General features: G+C 38.0%; 1 protein-coding gene and 1 long non-coding RNA gene across 5 annotated transcripts in view; one reads left to right on the top strand and one right to left on the bottom strand.

Moving 5' to 3' along the window:
* The window catches only part of RCE1 (Ras converting CAAX endopeptidase 1), an 84,197-nt gene that overhangs the window by 11,617 nt on the left and 54,400 nt on the right, over window positions 1-18,180 (bottom strand). For both annotated transcript variants that reach the window (XM_001496896.5, XM_005598333.4), the window contains 5 exons: window positions 17,081-17,231; window positions 15,048-15,194; window positions 9,641-9,762; window positions 8,486-8,596; window positions 6,587-6,685 (listed from right to left, as the gene is read on the bottom strand). In XM_001496896.5, the coding sequence (XP_001496946.2) occupies window positions 6,587-6,685; window positions 8,486-8,596; window positions 9,641-9,762; window positions 15,048-15,194; window positions 17,081-17,231 (630 nt within the window). The remainder of the gene's footprint in view (window positions 1-6,586; window positions 6,686-8,485; window positions 8,597-9,640; window positions 9,763-15,047; window positions 15,195-17,080; window positions 17,232-18,180) is intronic.
* The window catches only part of LOC111775981 (uncharacterized), a 31,445-nt gene that overhangs the window by 8,275 nt on the left and 4,990 nt on the right, over window positions 1-18,180 (top strand). For 2 of the 3 annotated variants that reach the window (XR_002811974.2, XR_002811973.2), the window contains exon 2: window positions 12,260-12,542. This is a non-coding gene — a long non-coding RNA (uncharacterized lncRNA). Of the gene's footprint in view, window positions 1-5,903; window positions 6,145-12,259; window positions 12,543-18,180 lie in introns of all 3 variants that reach the window. The other variant, XR_011423719.1, reaches the window with a different exon arrangement.

The raw sequence follows: 18,180 nt of genomic DNA, 5'->3' as shown, positions 1-18,180 counted from the left end.
AGGGTTTTTTATTCAGTATGGCTATTTAGAAATTCATCCATGCTGCTGTGTGTATCACTAGTTCATTCTTTTTATTGCTGAGTAGTATTCCATTGAATGGATATCTATTACGATTTGTTTATCCATTTACCTGTTGACACTGGGTTGTTTCCAGTTTTTGGCCATTACAAATACAGCAGAGGTGACGTGAATGTTAGTATGTAAGTTTTTGTGTGGACATATGCTTTCGTTTCTCTTGGGTAAATACCGAGAAGTAGAATGGCTGAGTTGTCTAAGTGTATATTTAACTTTTTAAGAAACTGCCAAACTGTTCTCCAAAGCAGTTGTACCGTTTCTCATTGCTACAGATAGGGTATAAGAATTCCAGTTCTCTGCATCCTTACCATCAGCTGGTATGGTCGGTCTTCTTATTCCAAGTGGGTATAAAATGGTATCTCATTGCAGTTCTGATTTGCATTTCCCTAATGATTAATGAAGTTGAGCATCTTTCTTGTATGTTTATTTGCCGTTTGTGTATCTTCCTTTGTGAAATGTGTGTTCAAATATTTTTCCCACTTTAAAAATTGGGCAAAATTGGTTTGTTTTCTTATTATTGAGTTTTGAGAGTTTTAAAACATTCTGAATACTGTGGTAAGGTTTTTAACTAAAAATTCATTTTCTTTAATAGACATAGAGCTACCAGGTATAGAGAACTATTTCTTCTTGAGTGAACTTTGTAATTCATGTCTTTCCAGGAATTTGTCCATTTAATTTAAGTTGTCAAATTTACTGCAGTAAAGTTGTTCATAACATACCCTGATAAGCCTTTTAATATCTGATGCCACCTCTCCCATTTCTGATAGTGGCAATTTGTGTCTTCTCTCTTTTTATCCTGATTAGTCTGGCTAAATGTTTATCAGTTTTATTAATTTCTCAATGAACCTCCTTTAAGTTTCATTGATTTTTCTCTGTTTTTCTGTTTTCTGTTTTACTGACTTCTACTCTAATCTTTATTATTTCATTTCTTCTGTTTAATTTGTGTTTAGTTTACTCTTCTTGTTCTAGTTTAAGTTGGAAGCTGATGTCATTGAGACTTTTTTCTTTTCTAACACAGGCATTTTTCCAAGTACTGCATTGGCAACATCTTACACATTTTGACAATTTGCATTTCCATTTTAATTAAATTAAAATATTTTCTAATTTCCCTTTTGATTTTCTGTTTGACCCATGGGTTATTTATAAGTGTGTCACTTAGTTTCCAAATACTTGGAATTTTCTAGATATCTTTCTGTTACTGATTTTAATTCTATCGGGGTCAAAAACATACTTTGTATGGCTTGGATCCTTTTAAATTTATTGAGCTATATTTAATGGCTTAGAATATGGTCTTGTGTACTTAAAAAGTATGTATATTCTGCAGTGTTTGGGCAGAGTGTTTTATAAATATCAGGTCAAGTTAATTTATAGTGTTATTCAAGGCTTCTATAGACTTACTGATTTTCTGTCTAATTGTTCTACCAGGTATTGAGAGGAGCATGTTGAAATCTCCAAATATAATTGTGGATTTGTCTATTTGTCCTTATAGTTTATTAGTTTTGCTTATGTATTTTTAAAGCTCTCTAAAAAGTTTCATGAATGTTTAGGGCTATTGTCTCCTTTGTAATATACTCATTGTATTATCTTCATCATCACGAAATGACCCTCTTTATCCCTAGAATAGCAATATTCTTTGCTCTGAAATCTACTTTATCTGATAGTATTGTAGTCTCTCCAGCTCTCTTTCTATTAGTATAAGCATCTTTTTCTATCCCTTTACTTTAATCTATTTGTGTCTTTATATTTAAAGTGTGGTTCTTGTAGCATGCATATAGTTGGCTCTTGCGTGTTTATTCAATCTAACAATCTCTGCCTTTTAATTGGTTGTTTAGACCATTTACACTTAATATGATCATTGATATGGCTAGGTTTAAATATATCATCTTTCTAATTGTTTTCTATTTGTCTCATCTGTTCTTTGTTTCCTTTCTTCTTTTTCCTCTTTTTCTGCCATATTTTATTTATTATTTATATATTTATTTATTTTTGAGGAAGATTAGCCCTGAGCTAACATCTGCCACCAATCCTCCTCTTTTTGCTGAGGAAGACTGGCTCTGAACTAACATCCGTGCCCATCTTCCTCTCCTTTATATATGGGATGCCTGCCACAGGATGGCTTGCCAAGCGGTGCCATGTCCGCACCTGGGATCCAAACCAGCAAACCCTGGGCCACCAAAGCGGAATGTGCAAACTTAACCGCTACGCCACCAGGCTGGCCCCATGCCTTCTTTTAGATTGAATATTTTTAAATAAACTTTATTTTTTTATTTTTTTTATTTTTATTTTTATTTTTTTTATTTTTATTTTTTAAAGATTTTATTTTTTTCCTTTTTCTCCCCAAAGCACAGTTGCATATTCTTCGTTGTGGGTCCTTCTAGTTGTGGCATGTGGGATGCCGCCTCAGCGTGGCTTGATGAGCAGCGCCATGTCCGCACCCAGGATTCGAACCAACGAAACACTGGGCCGCCTGCAGCGGAGTGCGCGAACTTAACCACTCGGCCACGGGGCCAGCCCCAAATAAACTTTATTTTTTAGGGCAGTTTCAAGTTCATAGCAAAATTGAGCAGAAGGTACAGAGATTTACCATATACTCCCTGTCCCCACCCATGCACAGCTTCTCCCATTATCCAAAACCCCACCAGAGTGGTACACTTGTTACAAATGGATGAACCTACATGGACACATCATCATCTGAAGTCCATAGTTTACATTAGGTTTCAGTCTTGGTGTTGTACATTCCATGGGTTTGGACAGACATGTATCCATCATTATAGTATCAGACAGAGTACTTTCACTGCCCTAAAAGTCCTCTGTGTTCCACCTATTCATTCTTCCTTCCCTCCGAACCCCTGTTAACCCCTCATCTTTTCACTGTCTCCATAGTTTCATTTCCAGCATGTCATATACTTGCTATAAACATCCACATGCAGGTTTTTGTGTGGATGTAAGTTTTAACTCCTTTGGTTAAATACCAAAGAGCATGGTTATTGGATCACATAGTAAGAGTATGTTTAGTTTTGTAAGAAACTGCCAAACTCTCTTCCAAGTGGCTGTACAATTTTGCATTCCCACCAGCAATGAACGAAAGTTTCTGCTGTTCCACATCCTTGTCAGCATTTGGTGTTGTTAGTGTTCTGGATTTTAGCCATTCTAATAGGCGTGTAGTGGTATCTCGTTGTTTTAATTTGCATTTCCCTGATGACATATGATGTGGAGCACCTTTTCATGTGCTTATTGCCATCTGTATGTCTTCTTTGGTGAGTGTCTGTTAAGGTCTTTGGCCCATTTTTTAATCACTTTTCTTTTTATTGTTAAGTTTTAAGAGTTCTCTATATATTTTGGGTAACAGTCCTTTAATCAGAGGTGTCTTTTGTAAATATTTTCTCCCAGTCTGTAGCTTGTCGTTTCATTCTCTTAAGGGTTGAATATTTTTTATAATTCCATTTTATCTCCTTTTTTGGCTTCTGAGCTATAACTCCTTGGTGTGTTATTTTGATGGTTCCTTTCATCTTTAACTTATCAGTCTACCTTCAAGTAATATTATACCACTCGACATATAGTACAAGTCCTTACAATAGTATATTTCCATTTCTCTCCTTCTAGTCTTTGTGCTATTGTTGTCATACATTTTACTTCTATATAGATGATAAAATACATTATTAGTATTTTTCCTTTAAAAAGTTAATTGTTTTAAAGAGATTTAAATAATAAGAAAAAAGTCTTTATATTTAACCATGTAGTTATGATTTTCACTACTCTTCATCCTTTTGTGTAGATCCAGGTTTCCATCTGGTATCACTTTTCCTCTGCTTAAAGGACTTTCTTTACATTTCTTGTCTGCTAATAATGAATTCTCTCATCTCTTGTATGTCAGAAAATGTCCTTATTTCATCTTGTTTTTAAAGATATTTTTGTTGGGTAAAGGATTCTAGGTTGAGAGGTTTTTTTTTTTCCCAGTACTATAAAGATGTTGCTCCATTTTCTTCTAGCTTATACTGTTTCTGATGAGAAGTTTGCTGTAATCCTTATCTTTGCTTCCTTGTACATAATTTCTTTTCCTCTGTTACCTTTTATGATTTTCTCTTTACCACTAGTTTTAACCCAATTAATTTTGATGTGCCTTGGTGTAGTTTTCTTTATGTTCCTTGGGCTTGGGGTTTCTTAAGATTCTTAGATCTGTGTGGTTTATAGATTTCATCAAATCAGGAAACTTTTCACCCATTATTTCTTCAAATACTGTATATTTTCTGCCCCTGCTTCTTCATATTCTCCAATTACACATATACTAGGCTACTTGAAGTTGTCCCATAACTCACAGATGCTCAATGCTCTATTATTTTTTTATGTTTTTAATCTCTGTGTTTCATTTCAGATAGTTTCTATTGCTATGTGGTTTTCCTTAGTGTCTAATGTGCCGTTAATACTATTCAGTGTAATTTTCACCTCAGAGACATCATAGTTTTTATCTTTAAAGTTTGTTTTGTGTATTTTTTATACTTTCCATATCTCTACTTAACATGTTCAGTCTTTCCTCTAGCTTCCTGAACATATGGAATACAGTTATAATAGTAACTGTTTTAGGGGCCAGCCCTGTGCCCGAGTGGTTAGGTTTGTGCGCTCTGCTTTGGCAGCCCAGGGTTTTGCCAGTTCAGATCCTGGGCACAGACATGGTACCACTTATCAGGCCATGCTGAGGTGGCGTCCCACACAGCACAACCAGAATAACCTGCAACTAGAACATACAACTATGTACTGGGGGGCTTTGGGAAGAAGAAGAAGAAGAAGAAGAAGAAGAAAAGAAAGAAAAAGAAGATTGGCAACAGATGTTAGCTCAGGTGCCAATCTTTAAAAAAAAAAAACTAACTGTTTTAATGTCTTTGTCTACTAATTCTATCTTCTGTGTCAGTTCTGGATCAGTTTTGATTGAGTGATTGATTGATCAGTCGACTGAGTTTCCTCTTCCTTGTGGGCCTTTTTTTCCTGCTTCTTAGCATGCTTGTTAATTTTTTATTGGTTGTGAGGCACTGTCAATATTAACTTCGTGGGTGCTGGATATTTTTGTATTCCTATAAATATTCTTGAACTTTGTTCTGTGATGCTGTTGAATTACTTGGAAACAACATGATCGTTGAAGGTCTTGCTTCTGCTTTTAAGCTTTGTTAGGCAGGACTGGAGGAGTGTTTAATGTAGGTTTAATTTTACTCTATGCCTGAAGCAAGACTCTCTGTAGTATTCTACCTGATGCTCCATGAATTAGAAGGCTCTCCTCTCTGGTTGATGGGAGTAAGCACTACTCCTAGCCCTGTGTAAGCTCTGTATATTGTTCCCTCTGATCCTTCTGTGTGGTTCTTTACCTAGATTTTCTTCACACAAATGAACTGATCAGCTCAACTGAATACCAGAGGGGGAAGCTCTGCAGATAACCAGAATTCTCTCTCTGTGTAGCTCTCTCTTCTCTGGTACTCTGCCCTGAAAACGTTAGCTGCCTTGGCATCCTTGGATTCCTGGCTTCATCTGTTCAACTCAGGGAGACCACTAGGCTTTGCCTGGATCCCCTCTCCCTATTCCATGGCCTCTGTACTTTCTCTAGGCAGTATGCTAGGGCAAGCATAAGGCCCACTTCATTTGTTTTCCATCTCTCAGGAGTGACTATCCCATTCATTGTCTGATGCCCAATGACTTGAGAACCATTGTTTCATATGTTGTGTCCAGATTTTTTGTTATTTCAGGCAGGAGGGTAAATCCAGTCCCTGTTACTCCATCTTTTCCAGAAGCCACTGTATAATAATTTCACCTTTTATCTCTTCTATTTACTCATCTTATACCAGAAAAGTCAATCCTACTGACTGGAGCCAAGAAAGCCATAAAAGTTTCAGTTGGAATACTACTAGGCTTCAGTTGGAATACTACCAGCAGCTACACCTGGAATCTAGAGATACATAGAATTTCCCAGCTATGATTTCTCTTCACTCATCAGAGGAGCCATCACAAAACCAGATGAAGCTATTTGACCTTCTTGAGGGTAGAGACCCCAACTAATGCAACTCTATATTTCCAGCAACCAAAAAGGTGAATAGATAAAAGTATGTTTTTAATTAGGCAAAACTAAACATAAGAATTCCATCATATCATCACCATTATAAGAGTAGCTATGTGCTTAGCACTTTACATATATTATCTTCTTCAAACCTCACAACAATCCTTTCAGGTATGCATCATTCCTATTTTACTGATAAAGAAACTGAGCCTTAGAAAGGTTAAATAGCTTCCACAGTAATACCACACAACTAGTTAGTGGCAGAAATGGAATTCAAGTGACATCTAACCATGCTCTTAACTTCTATGTAATACTACATTCTATAAAGTTTTTCTGAACCACAGACTTCTTTGCTGAAAGGCTAACCTCAGATTGTGCAATCTAAAGCACCTGCACCTTCCCTCCCTGTATTCAGTTTCCATACATCAATATGGAAGATTTCTGCCAAAGTGCTGATTATTACTTTATACTTACCTGCTTCACCTCACATGAGCCATGGTGAAGAAATCGGTACTGCGTAATCTCATGAAATGATTTGTGCAGCTTGGTCCCAAACTCCTGTGTATCAGCTGCCTGAAATGGGCCAGAGATAGAATGTGCTGAGTTCCAGTACTGGCAACCAAAGGGGAAGTACTTAAAGGAAGTTTATATGGGAAGAGGTGGAGACAAATAGGAAAGCAAAGCAATGATATTCCTCACGTTCTGGTAGGAGTTTCCTTAGTTCCTATGGACACAGGAGTAGTAGAAAGAAGGCCTGGAATACTTGGCGTGAGACCGGTGGTTGTGGCTCCTATATGTCTTCCAGTTTCTGTTACCAAAGCAAGAGCTTTCAAACAATGTCTTTGTTCTCCTACCCCTATAGGAGCTAACTATCCCAGACATCCATCTGTTCATGAAGGGGTTATGTAAACTGCTCTCCTCTAAAACAAGTTCCAAGAGAGTAGAGGTTCCATTGAATAACTAAGGCTGATATAAGAACTTTTCCTCAGATAAGTCTTTTGAGGAGGAAAGGAACAAAATAATGCAGTTTCATCCCTAAGGAATGGATGACAGCCTCTACTTTTTAGTATGGAATTGTAGGATATTAGAGTTAAAGGGGATCAGAATAATTATCTAATACAATACACTAATTTTATACTAGAGAAAACTGAAATTCCAAAGGAGAAGTGACCCACCCAAGCTCTCACAGCTAGTTAGTATGAAAGTTAGGTCTGACCTTAAGATTGCCAATCTAAGTGTTCTTCTCACTACCCTGTGCTATCCATATGACACAGAAAGTTGAAGCTATGATGCACTAGATTATAAAAGTGTTATACTCTTTGACCCAGTAACTCCACTTATAGAAATTTACTCTAGGAAATAATTCAAAAGAAGCAAGATATCACATAAATGTACTAACTGAAGCACTATTTACATCGACAAAAAATACATAAACAACTTAAGTGTCTATCATTAGGGGAATGGTTTATTAAGTTAGATTAAATCAATATAGCGGACTACGGGGTAACCAATTCAAATTTGAAGACTTAAAACGGGGGGAAATGTCAAATTACATATGAATATAGAATACTTTGGTTATACTATGTAATATGATATATATGAGGTAATATACAAAAATTTAAAATTACAGTGATAAAGTTTATTAGTTATTTAAAATTTTGTGTGCATTATACTATCTTTTCAAGAAAAAAAGTACCAAAAAAGTGAAGCAACAGACATGGAATGAATGTGTTATCCCACTGATAATATTAATTAGTCAGCACATATTTGTCAAAGGAAGGAGAGAAACTAACACTTATTGACAACCTACTGTGTGCTAGGCACATTCACATTTAGCCCTCACTCTCATAATAATCGTATGAGGTACTATTATTTTTTTCCAATTTATGCATGAAGCTCTTACAGAGAAGTTAAGTACAGCCCTAAGTCCAATAACAAGTAGCAAATGAGTCAAGATTTGAAATCAGGCCTCTAATTCCGAAACTTGTTACACTATTCTGTACTGCCAAATACATGTAAAATTTATGGTTGCCCCATTATTTCCAATGTATTCTGTCACTATGACTTTATAGAACATTCTTCAACAAGGAATTGAGAATCACTGATCTAATCCTAGTTCTGCTTGTAACTAGCTACATGACCCAAAGGAAGTAGAAATTTTAAATAACATTTCTCATTTATAAAATAGTGTACACACCACTATCCATTCAATAAATATTTCTTAAAACACCTGCCAAAGGCCTGGTACTATGTAGGATCACAGTAGGATCAAATGAAATAATGTTTCTAAAAGCACTGTACATATGACTAAGATCAGTAGTAGAATGTCGTTAAAACCCTGGGACATTTAAGCATCCCCAATTTCCTACTAACTTGAAGGGCCTGGAAGCAGCTCTTTCGGAAGCTGCTGCTGGTACTTCCAGTCACGATACTCATGATGGAATTCACAGCTACTGAGAGCGAGGCCTGCAGTTTCTGATGAGCCTGGGGAATATAACAAGTAAGGGGGAGACCACAGTTTATAATAATCCCAAACTGCTGGCTCAGAGAATCCCAAAGAGACCAAAGATTTCAGGCAGAGCAGGATTTCAACAATTCTTCCTCCTAATCAACAATACTTACTGAGATCATGACATATAAAGGACACTTACGGATTGAAATGAATAAAAAGTGTTCTCTCCTTTCATAGAGATGACTTATTGACACAGACATATTCAGAAAAGACAAGCAATAAGACACTGGGCAATATAACAGATACACTTAGTATTTAAAAACAAAAGCTTTAAGCTTTGCTCTCTGTGCTTGTTTTTTCCCCTGAAAAGGGAGCCGTAAGAAGTAAGAAATGTGTTACTAAAAGTACACAGGAAAGGAATTAAAAAGTCAGGTAAGAAAAAAAAAGTGATGTTATAAAGGATAGGAAATAGGGGAAGAGGGGCTGGCCCAGTGGTGCAGCGGTTAAGCGCGCACGTTCCGCTTCGGTGGCCCAGGGTTCACCAGTTCGGATCCCAGGTGCGGACATGGCACCACTTGGCAAGCCATGCTGTGGCAGGCGTCCCACATATAAAGTAGAGGAAGATGGGCACGGGTGTTAGCTCAGGGCCAGGCTTCCTCAGCAAAAAGAGGAGGATTGGCAGCAGTTAGCTCAGGGCTAATCTTCCTCAAAAAAAAAAAAGAAACGGGAAGAAAATAAGATTTGGTGAAGCAGTAGCTCCAGGAGTATGTGTGGGAAGGAGAGACACATAGATAACAAAGAGGCGCATTATTAGTCATTTTTCCGTATTATTTTATCCTTATTTACTCAAACTCACCTACTAGGAAGTAAGACTAAGCAAGCTGGTCTCAGTGACCCATCTAAGTTAAAGCTTGAGTTCCTAGGCCAGACGCAGTGTACAAGATCAGCCCAGGTGACAAAAGAGGAGAGGAAGAGACGTTAAGGGAGGAAAGGCTCTCAGGCCCTGTCTGCCATATTCTCTTGCTATCTTTTTCTTAGAGAGAGTAGAAGAAAGGGAGTTGTGAATTTTTTATTACCTTGACAGCCTGGTGATGCTGCTCTAAGGCCTGGTCCACGGCAACCTCGATGGAATCTTGCACCACACTGTGGCTCTCCATGAGGATGGCACTGAGATGAGTTGTGAGCAAAGTGTGAACTCCTATGAGGAGGGAGAATGTTGGTAACCTTGAGTGAGAATGACCACTTCAAAACTGCTGTTCATGCGCTGTCAGTCAGGACTGGGAATGGCAAAGAGGTCTCTTGAAAGAAGAGGCCACTTCTGACTATCCACAAATAATTACTTTTTTAGACAAAAAACCCCCCCAGCAACTTACAAACTCACTGAATTCTCACTTACAAATAAAAGAAAGCTCACAAAAATTAAAGTGAAGAATGACATTATTTTTGCAGAAACAAATGAGGGATCCTATTTAATTCATATCAGAAACAGAGATATACCACGTCCTATAAACAAAAACACTGGTGACTCCCAAAGGAGAGGAGGAGGAGGAAGAGGGGAAAGCCTCCTGGAGAGTGTGTCTGACCCTACTCTGTTCCTACTGGAGCATCACTTTTGTGGTGAGCCACTGTTACTATCCGTGTGTCAGTCCTTTCAGATATGCTGTGGTATGGGAAAAGTTAAAACTCACAAAGGTGACTGAGAAGTGCTGGTATAAGATCTTTTTAAATGAGGGACTATCTCTGATAAAGTAACCATAGGCACCACTGCTCAGCATCATTCAGAAAAGCTAACATGTGAAAGCAACAGGCAAAATATCAAACAATAGGCTAGCATTGATGATTCTGAGGTAACAGACACAGGAAGAAAAATTTACTTTATAGGGTACCTGGAGAAAATGCTTATTAATTAATCTTTCTTTTTTCAGTGTTTTTCTACTCTCCCCTGGATAGTCTGTTCAAAGGTATTATGGTGAAGCAGCCTAAGGCTGGCTGGCTTTCCTCAGCGATGCATGAAAAATGCAAGCCAGAAGGAATATTTTCTCTTTTTAAATTAAATTAAATTAAATTTCTTATTGAGGTAACATTGGTTTTAACATTGTATAAATTTCAGGTGTACATCATTATATTTTGCCTTCTATATAGACTACATCATACTCCCCACCAAAAGTCTAGTTGTCATTTGTCATCATACAAATATGCCCCTTTACCGCTTTTGTACTCTCCCCACCTCCCCTTCCCCTGTGGTAACTGCCAATCTGTTCTCCTTATCTACGTATTTATCTTCCACATCTGAGTGAAATCATATGGTAATTGTCTTTGTCTGACTTATTTTGCTTAGCCTAATACCCTCAAGGTCCATCCATGTTGTTGCAAATGGTAAGATTTCATCTTTTTTATGGCTGAGTAGTATTCCATTATATATATATATATATATATATTTTTTCCACATCTTCTTGTGGTATATATATATATATACACCACATCTTCTTTATCCATTCATCCATCAATGAGCACTTAAGATTGCTTCCAAGTCTCAGCTTTTGTGACTATTGCTGCAATGAACATAGGGTGCATGTATCTTTTTGAATTAGTGTTTTCATGTTCTTTGGATAAATATCCAGAAGCAGAATAGCTGGATCATATGGTAGTTCTATTTTTAATTTTTTGAGGACTTTCCATACTGTTTTCCATGGTGGCTGCACCAATTTACATTCCCACCAGCACTGTACAAGGGTTCCCTTCTCTCCACATCTTCTCCAACACTTGTTATTTCTTGTCTTTTTAATAATAGACATTCTGACGGGCATGAGGTGATATCTCATTGTGGCTTTGATTTGCATTTCACTAATAATTAGTGATGTTGAACATCTTTTCATGTGCCTGTTGGCCATCTGTATATCTTCTTTGGAAAAATGTCTGTTCAGATCCTCTGCCCATTTTTTAATTGGGTTGTTTATTTTTCTGGTGTTGAGTTAAATGAGTTCTTTATATATTTTGGATATTAACCCCTTATCAGACATATGATTTGCAAATATCTTCTCCCAATTGGTAGGTTATCTTTTTGTTTGGAGAAGACACAAAGAAATGAAAAGATATCCCATGCCTTATGGATTGGAAGAATTAACATAGTTAAAATGTCTATATTACCTAAAGCACTCTACAGATTCAATGCAATCCATATCAAAACCCCAATGTCATTTTTCATGGAAATAGAACAAAGAATTATAAAATTTATATGGAACAACAAAAGACCCTGAATAGCCAAAGCAATCCTGACAAAAAAGAACAAAGCTGGGGGTATCACATTGCCTGATTTCAAAATATACTACAAAGCTATAGTAATCAAAACAGCATGGCACTGGTATAAAAACAGACACAAAGATCAATGGAACAGAATTAAGACCCCAAAAACAAACCCACACATTTATGGACAGGTAATTTTCGACAAAGGAGCCAAGAACATACAATGGAGAAGAGAAAGTTTCTTCATTAAATGGTGTTGGGAAAACGGTACAGCCACATGCAAAAGAATGAAAGGAGACCACGTCTTATACCACACACAAAAATAACTCAAAATAGATTAAAGACTTGAATGACTTGAATGTAAGACCTGAAACCATAAAACCCCTAAAAGAAAAGATAGGCAGTATGCTCTTTGACATCAGTCTTAGCAGTATCTTTCTATGTTTCCTCAGGCAAGGGAAACAAAAGAAAAAATAAACAAATGGGACTACATCAAATTAAGACGCTTCTGCACGAGAAAGGAAACCATCACAGAAGGAACATTTTCTACCATGAAGCACTACGATGCTTTCCTGGAGGGGAAGGTAATATGTGGTCTGCTCAAAAGGGGTCTGGAACTGGAGCCAGGAGAACACAGATTCTAGGGTCAACTCTACCACCAACTATTGACGGCCAAGTCACTTCACTTTTCTCACTTCGGTACAGAAAGTGGTTTTATACCACCTGCTCTCACAGGTATGTTGTGCAGATAAACTGGGATAATATATACGAAGCGTTTTGAAATGTTCATCGCAATATTCAAAGGGCAAATATCACTTGCTGTGATGATATCATCTGGATTACTGTTTTCTGTAGTTTGGTCTAAGAATAGTCTCAAGAAATCAGTTAGACCCCTTTTGAAAGCAGACATTTAATTAAAAAGCTTCAAGTTCATTTCTAAAACTGCTGATACCACTAGAAGCCTTTAACACTGGCAAAATAATGAGTTAATAATAGAAAAGTTACCATGACGAGGCGGGCAGAAGGCCAGTTAAGTGATTTTTTAAAGACACATGGAAACAGATTGTAGTTCTGCACAATCTGTTTCCTAAAAGGAGCTCTAGAGAAAGCTTTCAAGGATATGAGAAAGAGGCGAAAAAGAAGATAAAATTACTATAGCTATATCCGTAGATCTATATCTACCTACCCTCACAATGCATCTTCTTCTGGTAGTCCTAAACTACCAGATGTATAAGGAAATTTAAAAAGATACTTACTATGTTTGACTAATGCAGTGATGGTCTTCTACTTAATCCAATCCTGAATGCAACTACCTGAGATGCCAAAAGTCTTCAAAGTCAAACTAAACAGAGGTGTATAAACTATCGCAGTACTATAAGAATGATAGGTAACACTGGTTTCTGAGGAATCTGACTTCTTAAGGTATGTTCAATAGGATTCCAAACATGGTATCAGACATTAGGTCATCCTAGAGAAGAGTGAATATGGTGCTCCCTCTAGCAGACCTCAAAAAAAAAAACCTGCCAGAAGATAACAGATCTTAAGTCTTAAGAGAGTCTTTAGACTTAGAAGGGCCTTTGATATAACCCAGTCTAACAATCTCATGTTAAATATATGAAAAGCGAGGATCAGATTATTTATGTGACTTGCTTTCCAAAAATCATTGATTTTGAAATTTGGTAGCAGAAATAAAATTAAACTCAGGTCTCTTGATTCTACCCTGAAGTCTTTTCCACAATACTAAGCTGCTTCTCTTTTCAGCCTCTGTCCATGTGAGCACAGGCCAGGTGATGACCCTAGGCATCCTCACCTTTGACCTCCTTGCTGGAAGCCTCATTAGTCTGGGTCTCTTCTATGTTCCCATTCTAGCGCCTTAATGAATGGAACAGTGGGACACCAGAGAATACAGCTTCTCAAATAAAGAGTTACAAACCAGAACCCGTGAAAACAGTGATTCTCTCCTAAAGAATATATACATGTTGGGAAAAGGTAGGAGAGGCATGGAAGGCAGGCAGCAGGAAGAATCCCACAGCTGAAGGTGGTTTGTTCAACAAATAGTTGGCACCAGTCGATGTGAACTCTTCTAATCTGGGGTTATAAGCTGTCTCATTTCTCTTATGACTCAAGGCCACAGGAGCAGGGCCACACCAAACAGCACTGGAATGCCTGGAGAGTAGAGCCCCAAGAAAAAACATTGGCCCACAGAGAAAGAAGAACACAGACACAAATCAGGTGCACCAAAAGGCAGGCTTCTGAACCTTTCCCCAGGCATTTATAAGCTCCGCTTCATGCCACTTCCTTCAAAGTTTAGGAGGGCATTGAGAAATTCTTAAATTTATGTCACAGGGTTTATTGGATTAAAAGGCATAAGCCAACTCCTGCTCATACTCAGTGGTTTTCAAACTTTACTATATTTAAGAATCACCTGAGAATCCTGTTAAAAATGCAAATCCTTCAGCTGTACCAGATTTTTAAATTAGAGCAAAACAATGGGTTATTCCTTGGCCCAGGAAGCTGCACATTTTCAAACACTCCAGATGATTCTGATGCATGTGTTTCATGGACCACAAAACAGTGAAATCACTGCTTTACCTCTAACACAGAGAACCTTTCATCTGTTAGGTAAATGCCAAAGGCTCCCCCTCGTATGCCTAAACAAGGACAATCTCGCCCTTTCCAGAGGTCTATGTGGCAATCACATAAAGCCATTCATACCAATCTCCTCGTGTTGTATTTGAGATGTTGCATCGAGGCCAAGCTAGGCCAATAACATTCCTTGATTCCACCTGGAAAAGCAGTGGGGCAGTGAATAGTTCTCAAACCTGAAAAACTTTAAAAATACACTGATACCTGACCCCACCTCAGTCCAAGGAAATCAGAAATCTCTGGGGGTGAGGTTTGGGCACTTTTTAGAACCTCCCCAGGTAATATATTGTGCAGCCTAGGTTGAGAACCACCCCTCTAAGGTTATACACTCTGTAGGGAGCATTATACCAAGTGTCTGCTGATTTCCAGCCATCCAAATCTGAGAAGGTCATCATTTAACTGATGCTTCAAGATACAGATCTTTTCCATAGAGCATATATTTTGTTTAACTTATTTAACAAGGTTTTTCATTGAAATTCATTATTCTACAGAAATATATCTAATTCAGGTTACGCACCATATAAAGTCTCCCTTTCTTTATTCTCTTAACATTTAAGCACACCCAAGCTGGAAGCCCCATTCTCCTATACCTACCCCACAGCTCCATTTGCTTTACTTGAAATCCACTGTGGAAATCCACAAAGAAAAAAAGCAGCAGAGTTTGTCCCTGGGGGTCCATATTCTGAGACTGATCCTCCTTACTGCATTCCACCCGATAACTCACATCTGGAAGCACCAAATCTAGAGAAAAAGATATTACACAGTCTTCTAAGATAAGTAAAGCCTTCAAAATGCAAAGTAAATAAAAAGCCTATACCTCAAACAAAGAAGGATCTGAGATAGATCTAAATTTGAACACTCCCTTCTCCTCCTGAATCTGTTTCTCTCTCCCCATAATGGAAGTAAATTAATAATGACTCACAGGAAGAACATCAAAATAACAACCGGGTGTGCAAAATGCAAACCAAACAGCACTCCTTAGAATTTACTGAGAAGCATCATATAATAAATTCATTCCTTCCTCATACAACTTGCTAAGGCAAGTATTGCTAGTAAGACGCAGAGGTCACAGTCAAACCTGAGTAATGATAACAGCTAACTTGTATCGAATGCTTACTACACGCCGCATACCATGTTAAATACTTCACATGTACTATCTCAACATTTAGACTTTACAACACTATTGCATAAGACCTATTCTTATGCCCTTTTGCAGGAAAGAGAAGAGGCACAGACAGGTTAAATACATTGCCCAACATGAGACAGTAAGTGGTGGAACTGTTTTAGACTGAATCCAAAATCTGCTCTTAGCCACAATACTATACAATATTTGTATTTCCAAGTAATCCTATGGTCACTTTATAGCACCTTGATCCTTTGGAATAAAATCACAATAATTCCATGCAGATCCATAAAGAGAGGTATCTCCATGTAGATCTTGGTTTTGTCCTTTAGAGTAATGAAGGAGGGAGATGATGGGACACTTTCTACATGATTCATTTCCAAAGTTAACTTAGCAAGTTCAGGCATCACGAATTGGCAAAAAACGAAGAAAACCAACAAAACATGAAAATAAAGATGAAGCAAAAAGAAGATATGGAGAGCCCTAGAGATTAAAAAATCCTGATGGCATAACATCCCATCTGTTAAGACCAACCATTCTTTCTTCACAACACCACTTACCTCCAGAGATCCTGTCCAAGGACACCATCCCTTCATTCCACCCTCTGGAATAAATACCAACTCTAGAAAAAAGAGCCTTCCCCCGAGGCTTACTTCCTCGATGAAGATTCTATCATTCCCCCTGAGACACTTCCCCAGTCGAGGAAGCTCCAGTCTTCTCAGGGCAATACAACTCTAGAATACCTCTTCTCTACTGGTCATCAGGATCCTCAGGATCCAAGTGGCCAGGCTGCCTTCTAAACTTCAAGGAATTCTAGCTAATGACAGTCAAGCTCAAGACTGTAAAGCTCCTAGACATCAGCTCATGGTTGCATGTTCCTGTTTCGCAGTTTTATTTGCTGGTCCAGTTATTAAGCATCCAACTTTCAGCATGATTCACCCAAAGCTAATGTGGTTAGGTTCTACCTGAATATTACAGCCAGATTGCTAGGTTTATTACTATATGGTTTATACTCCTGCCTTGCATTTATATGGTGTTCTAATTTTTCTAAGTAATTTTGTGTGGATTTTCTCATTTCATTAGGAAACATTTCTCTTCCATAATAGTTCAAAGATGTCATTGCTCCTTTACTAACCTTTCTAAAACCCCAGAGATAACAGATTAAGGTACAACAGAAACCTCTGAACAAGTCCCTAGAAGATGACGAACCACTGACTACTTCAAGAGGACCAGGAATAGAGGAGGCAGTGGAGGAAGTGAGAGGAGAACCAACATCAACATGTAATGCCAGAACAGTTAGGCTCTGATGGGGCTTTGTCTGTTGACACCTGTTTGCCTCACTTCCTGTGGACTTCAAACTTAGCCAGAGTTCCACCTGCACCCCCAAGCCTAAGCCATAGATCACTGGGTCCTATTTTTATATATACCTGCTATTTATATTTCCTTGCATTTCTCTAATATTCTCCAGGTTTCTTTATTCCTGTGCAAAGAGAAGGAGATATACCTCTATCCAAATTAAGATCCAAATTGGGTACCACACACAAGTGGTATTTCTTCCAGTCAATGAAACAAAAGGTATCCTTGAGGACAGTAGTAGGTGGCTGTTCCCGACTTGGTGATATGAGAGGCAGACCTGAAGGTCCATATAGAAATATGTATAGTTGCTAAAGAAAACTGCCAAATTTTAGTTTTTTATGACTATGTATTCATTTGCATAAAACAAACATAACACTGACCTGGTTCACACTCCCAGAAATAAACTAGTGTGCTAGGTGATTCCATATTAAACTTTTCCCACAGTGAAGATATGTGTGAGGCACCAGAGATAAATCCATGAGAATTCCCAGAAATTTATTCTGGGTTTAATGAGTGTCTGCTGCAGCTATAGTATTGGGAAAATTCGTTTATTTATTCATCCTACTCATTCAATCGTAGGTTTGAGTGGTATTATAGGCTAAACACTGTACTAAGTTCTGGGGATACAAAGATAAATATCCAGATTTAATGCTGACCTTCAAGTGATCATATTTATGGTATGGGAGATACACATAAAAACCAGTACACTGTAATACAATGTGGCACATGCTAGAATAGAAGTATATTCTAAGGAACACTTTCCAGGAAGTTATTTGAGTATATTCGCATCAAGAAGGAAGCTCCTCACCTTCTCCAGCTCTATTCTCTAACCAAGACAAAGGAAGGCAGGCCGATGAGATGGGTTTCTTTCTCTTGACTTTCCATTCCCACTGTCACTCTCCCTTTAACCCAGGGTTGCTCACCCTTGAAACTACTGACACTTCGGGCCAGATAATTCTTTGTCGTGGGGCTGTCTTGTGCATTATAGGATGTTTAACAGCATGCCTAGCCTCTACCCACCGGTAGCTACTGGCTGCTGGTAGCACGTTTCCCTCCAGTTGTGACGATCAAAAATGTCTCCAGACACGCCAAATGTCCTCTGAGGGTAAAATTATCCGGTTAAGAAACACCGCCTAACCTTTTTTGTCCCCTGAACCAAGGCTAGAGAGACCAGAATATATATTTTCCTTTATCTTTCTTTGCTTTCCATTCTCTTTTTAAAAGGTTTCCATTGACTGATTTTTCCCC

This window comes from Equus caballus, chromosome 12, assembly GCF_041296265.1.
Source record: "Equus caballus isolate H_3958 breed thoroughbred chromosome 12, TB-T2T, whole genome shotgun sequence".
NCBI lineage: Eukaryota > Metazoa > Chordata > Mammalia > Perissodactyla > Equidae > Equus > Equus caballus.
The sequence above is the reverse complement of the archived record's forward strand: the minus strand, read 5'-3'. Positions and strand labels throughout refer to the sequence as shown.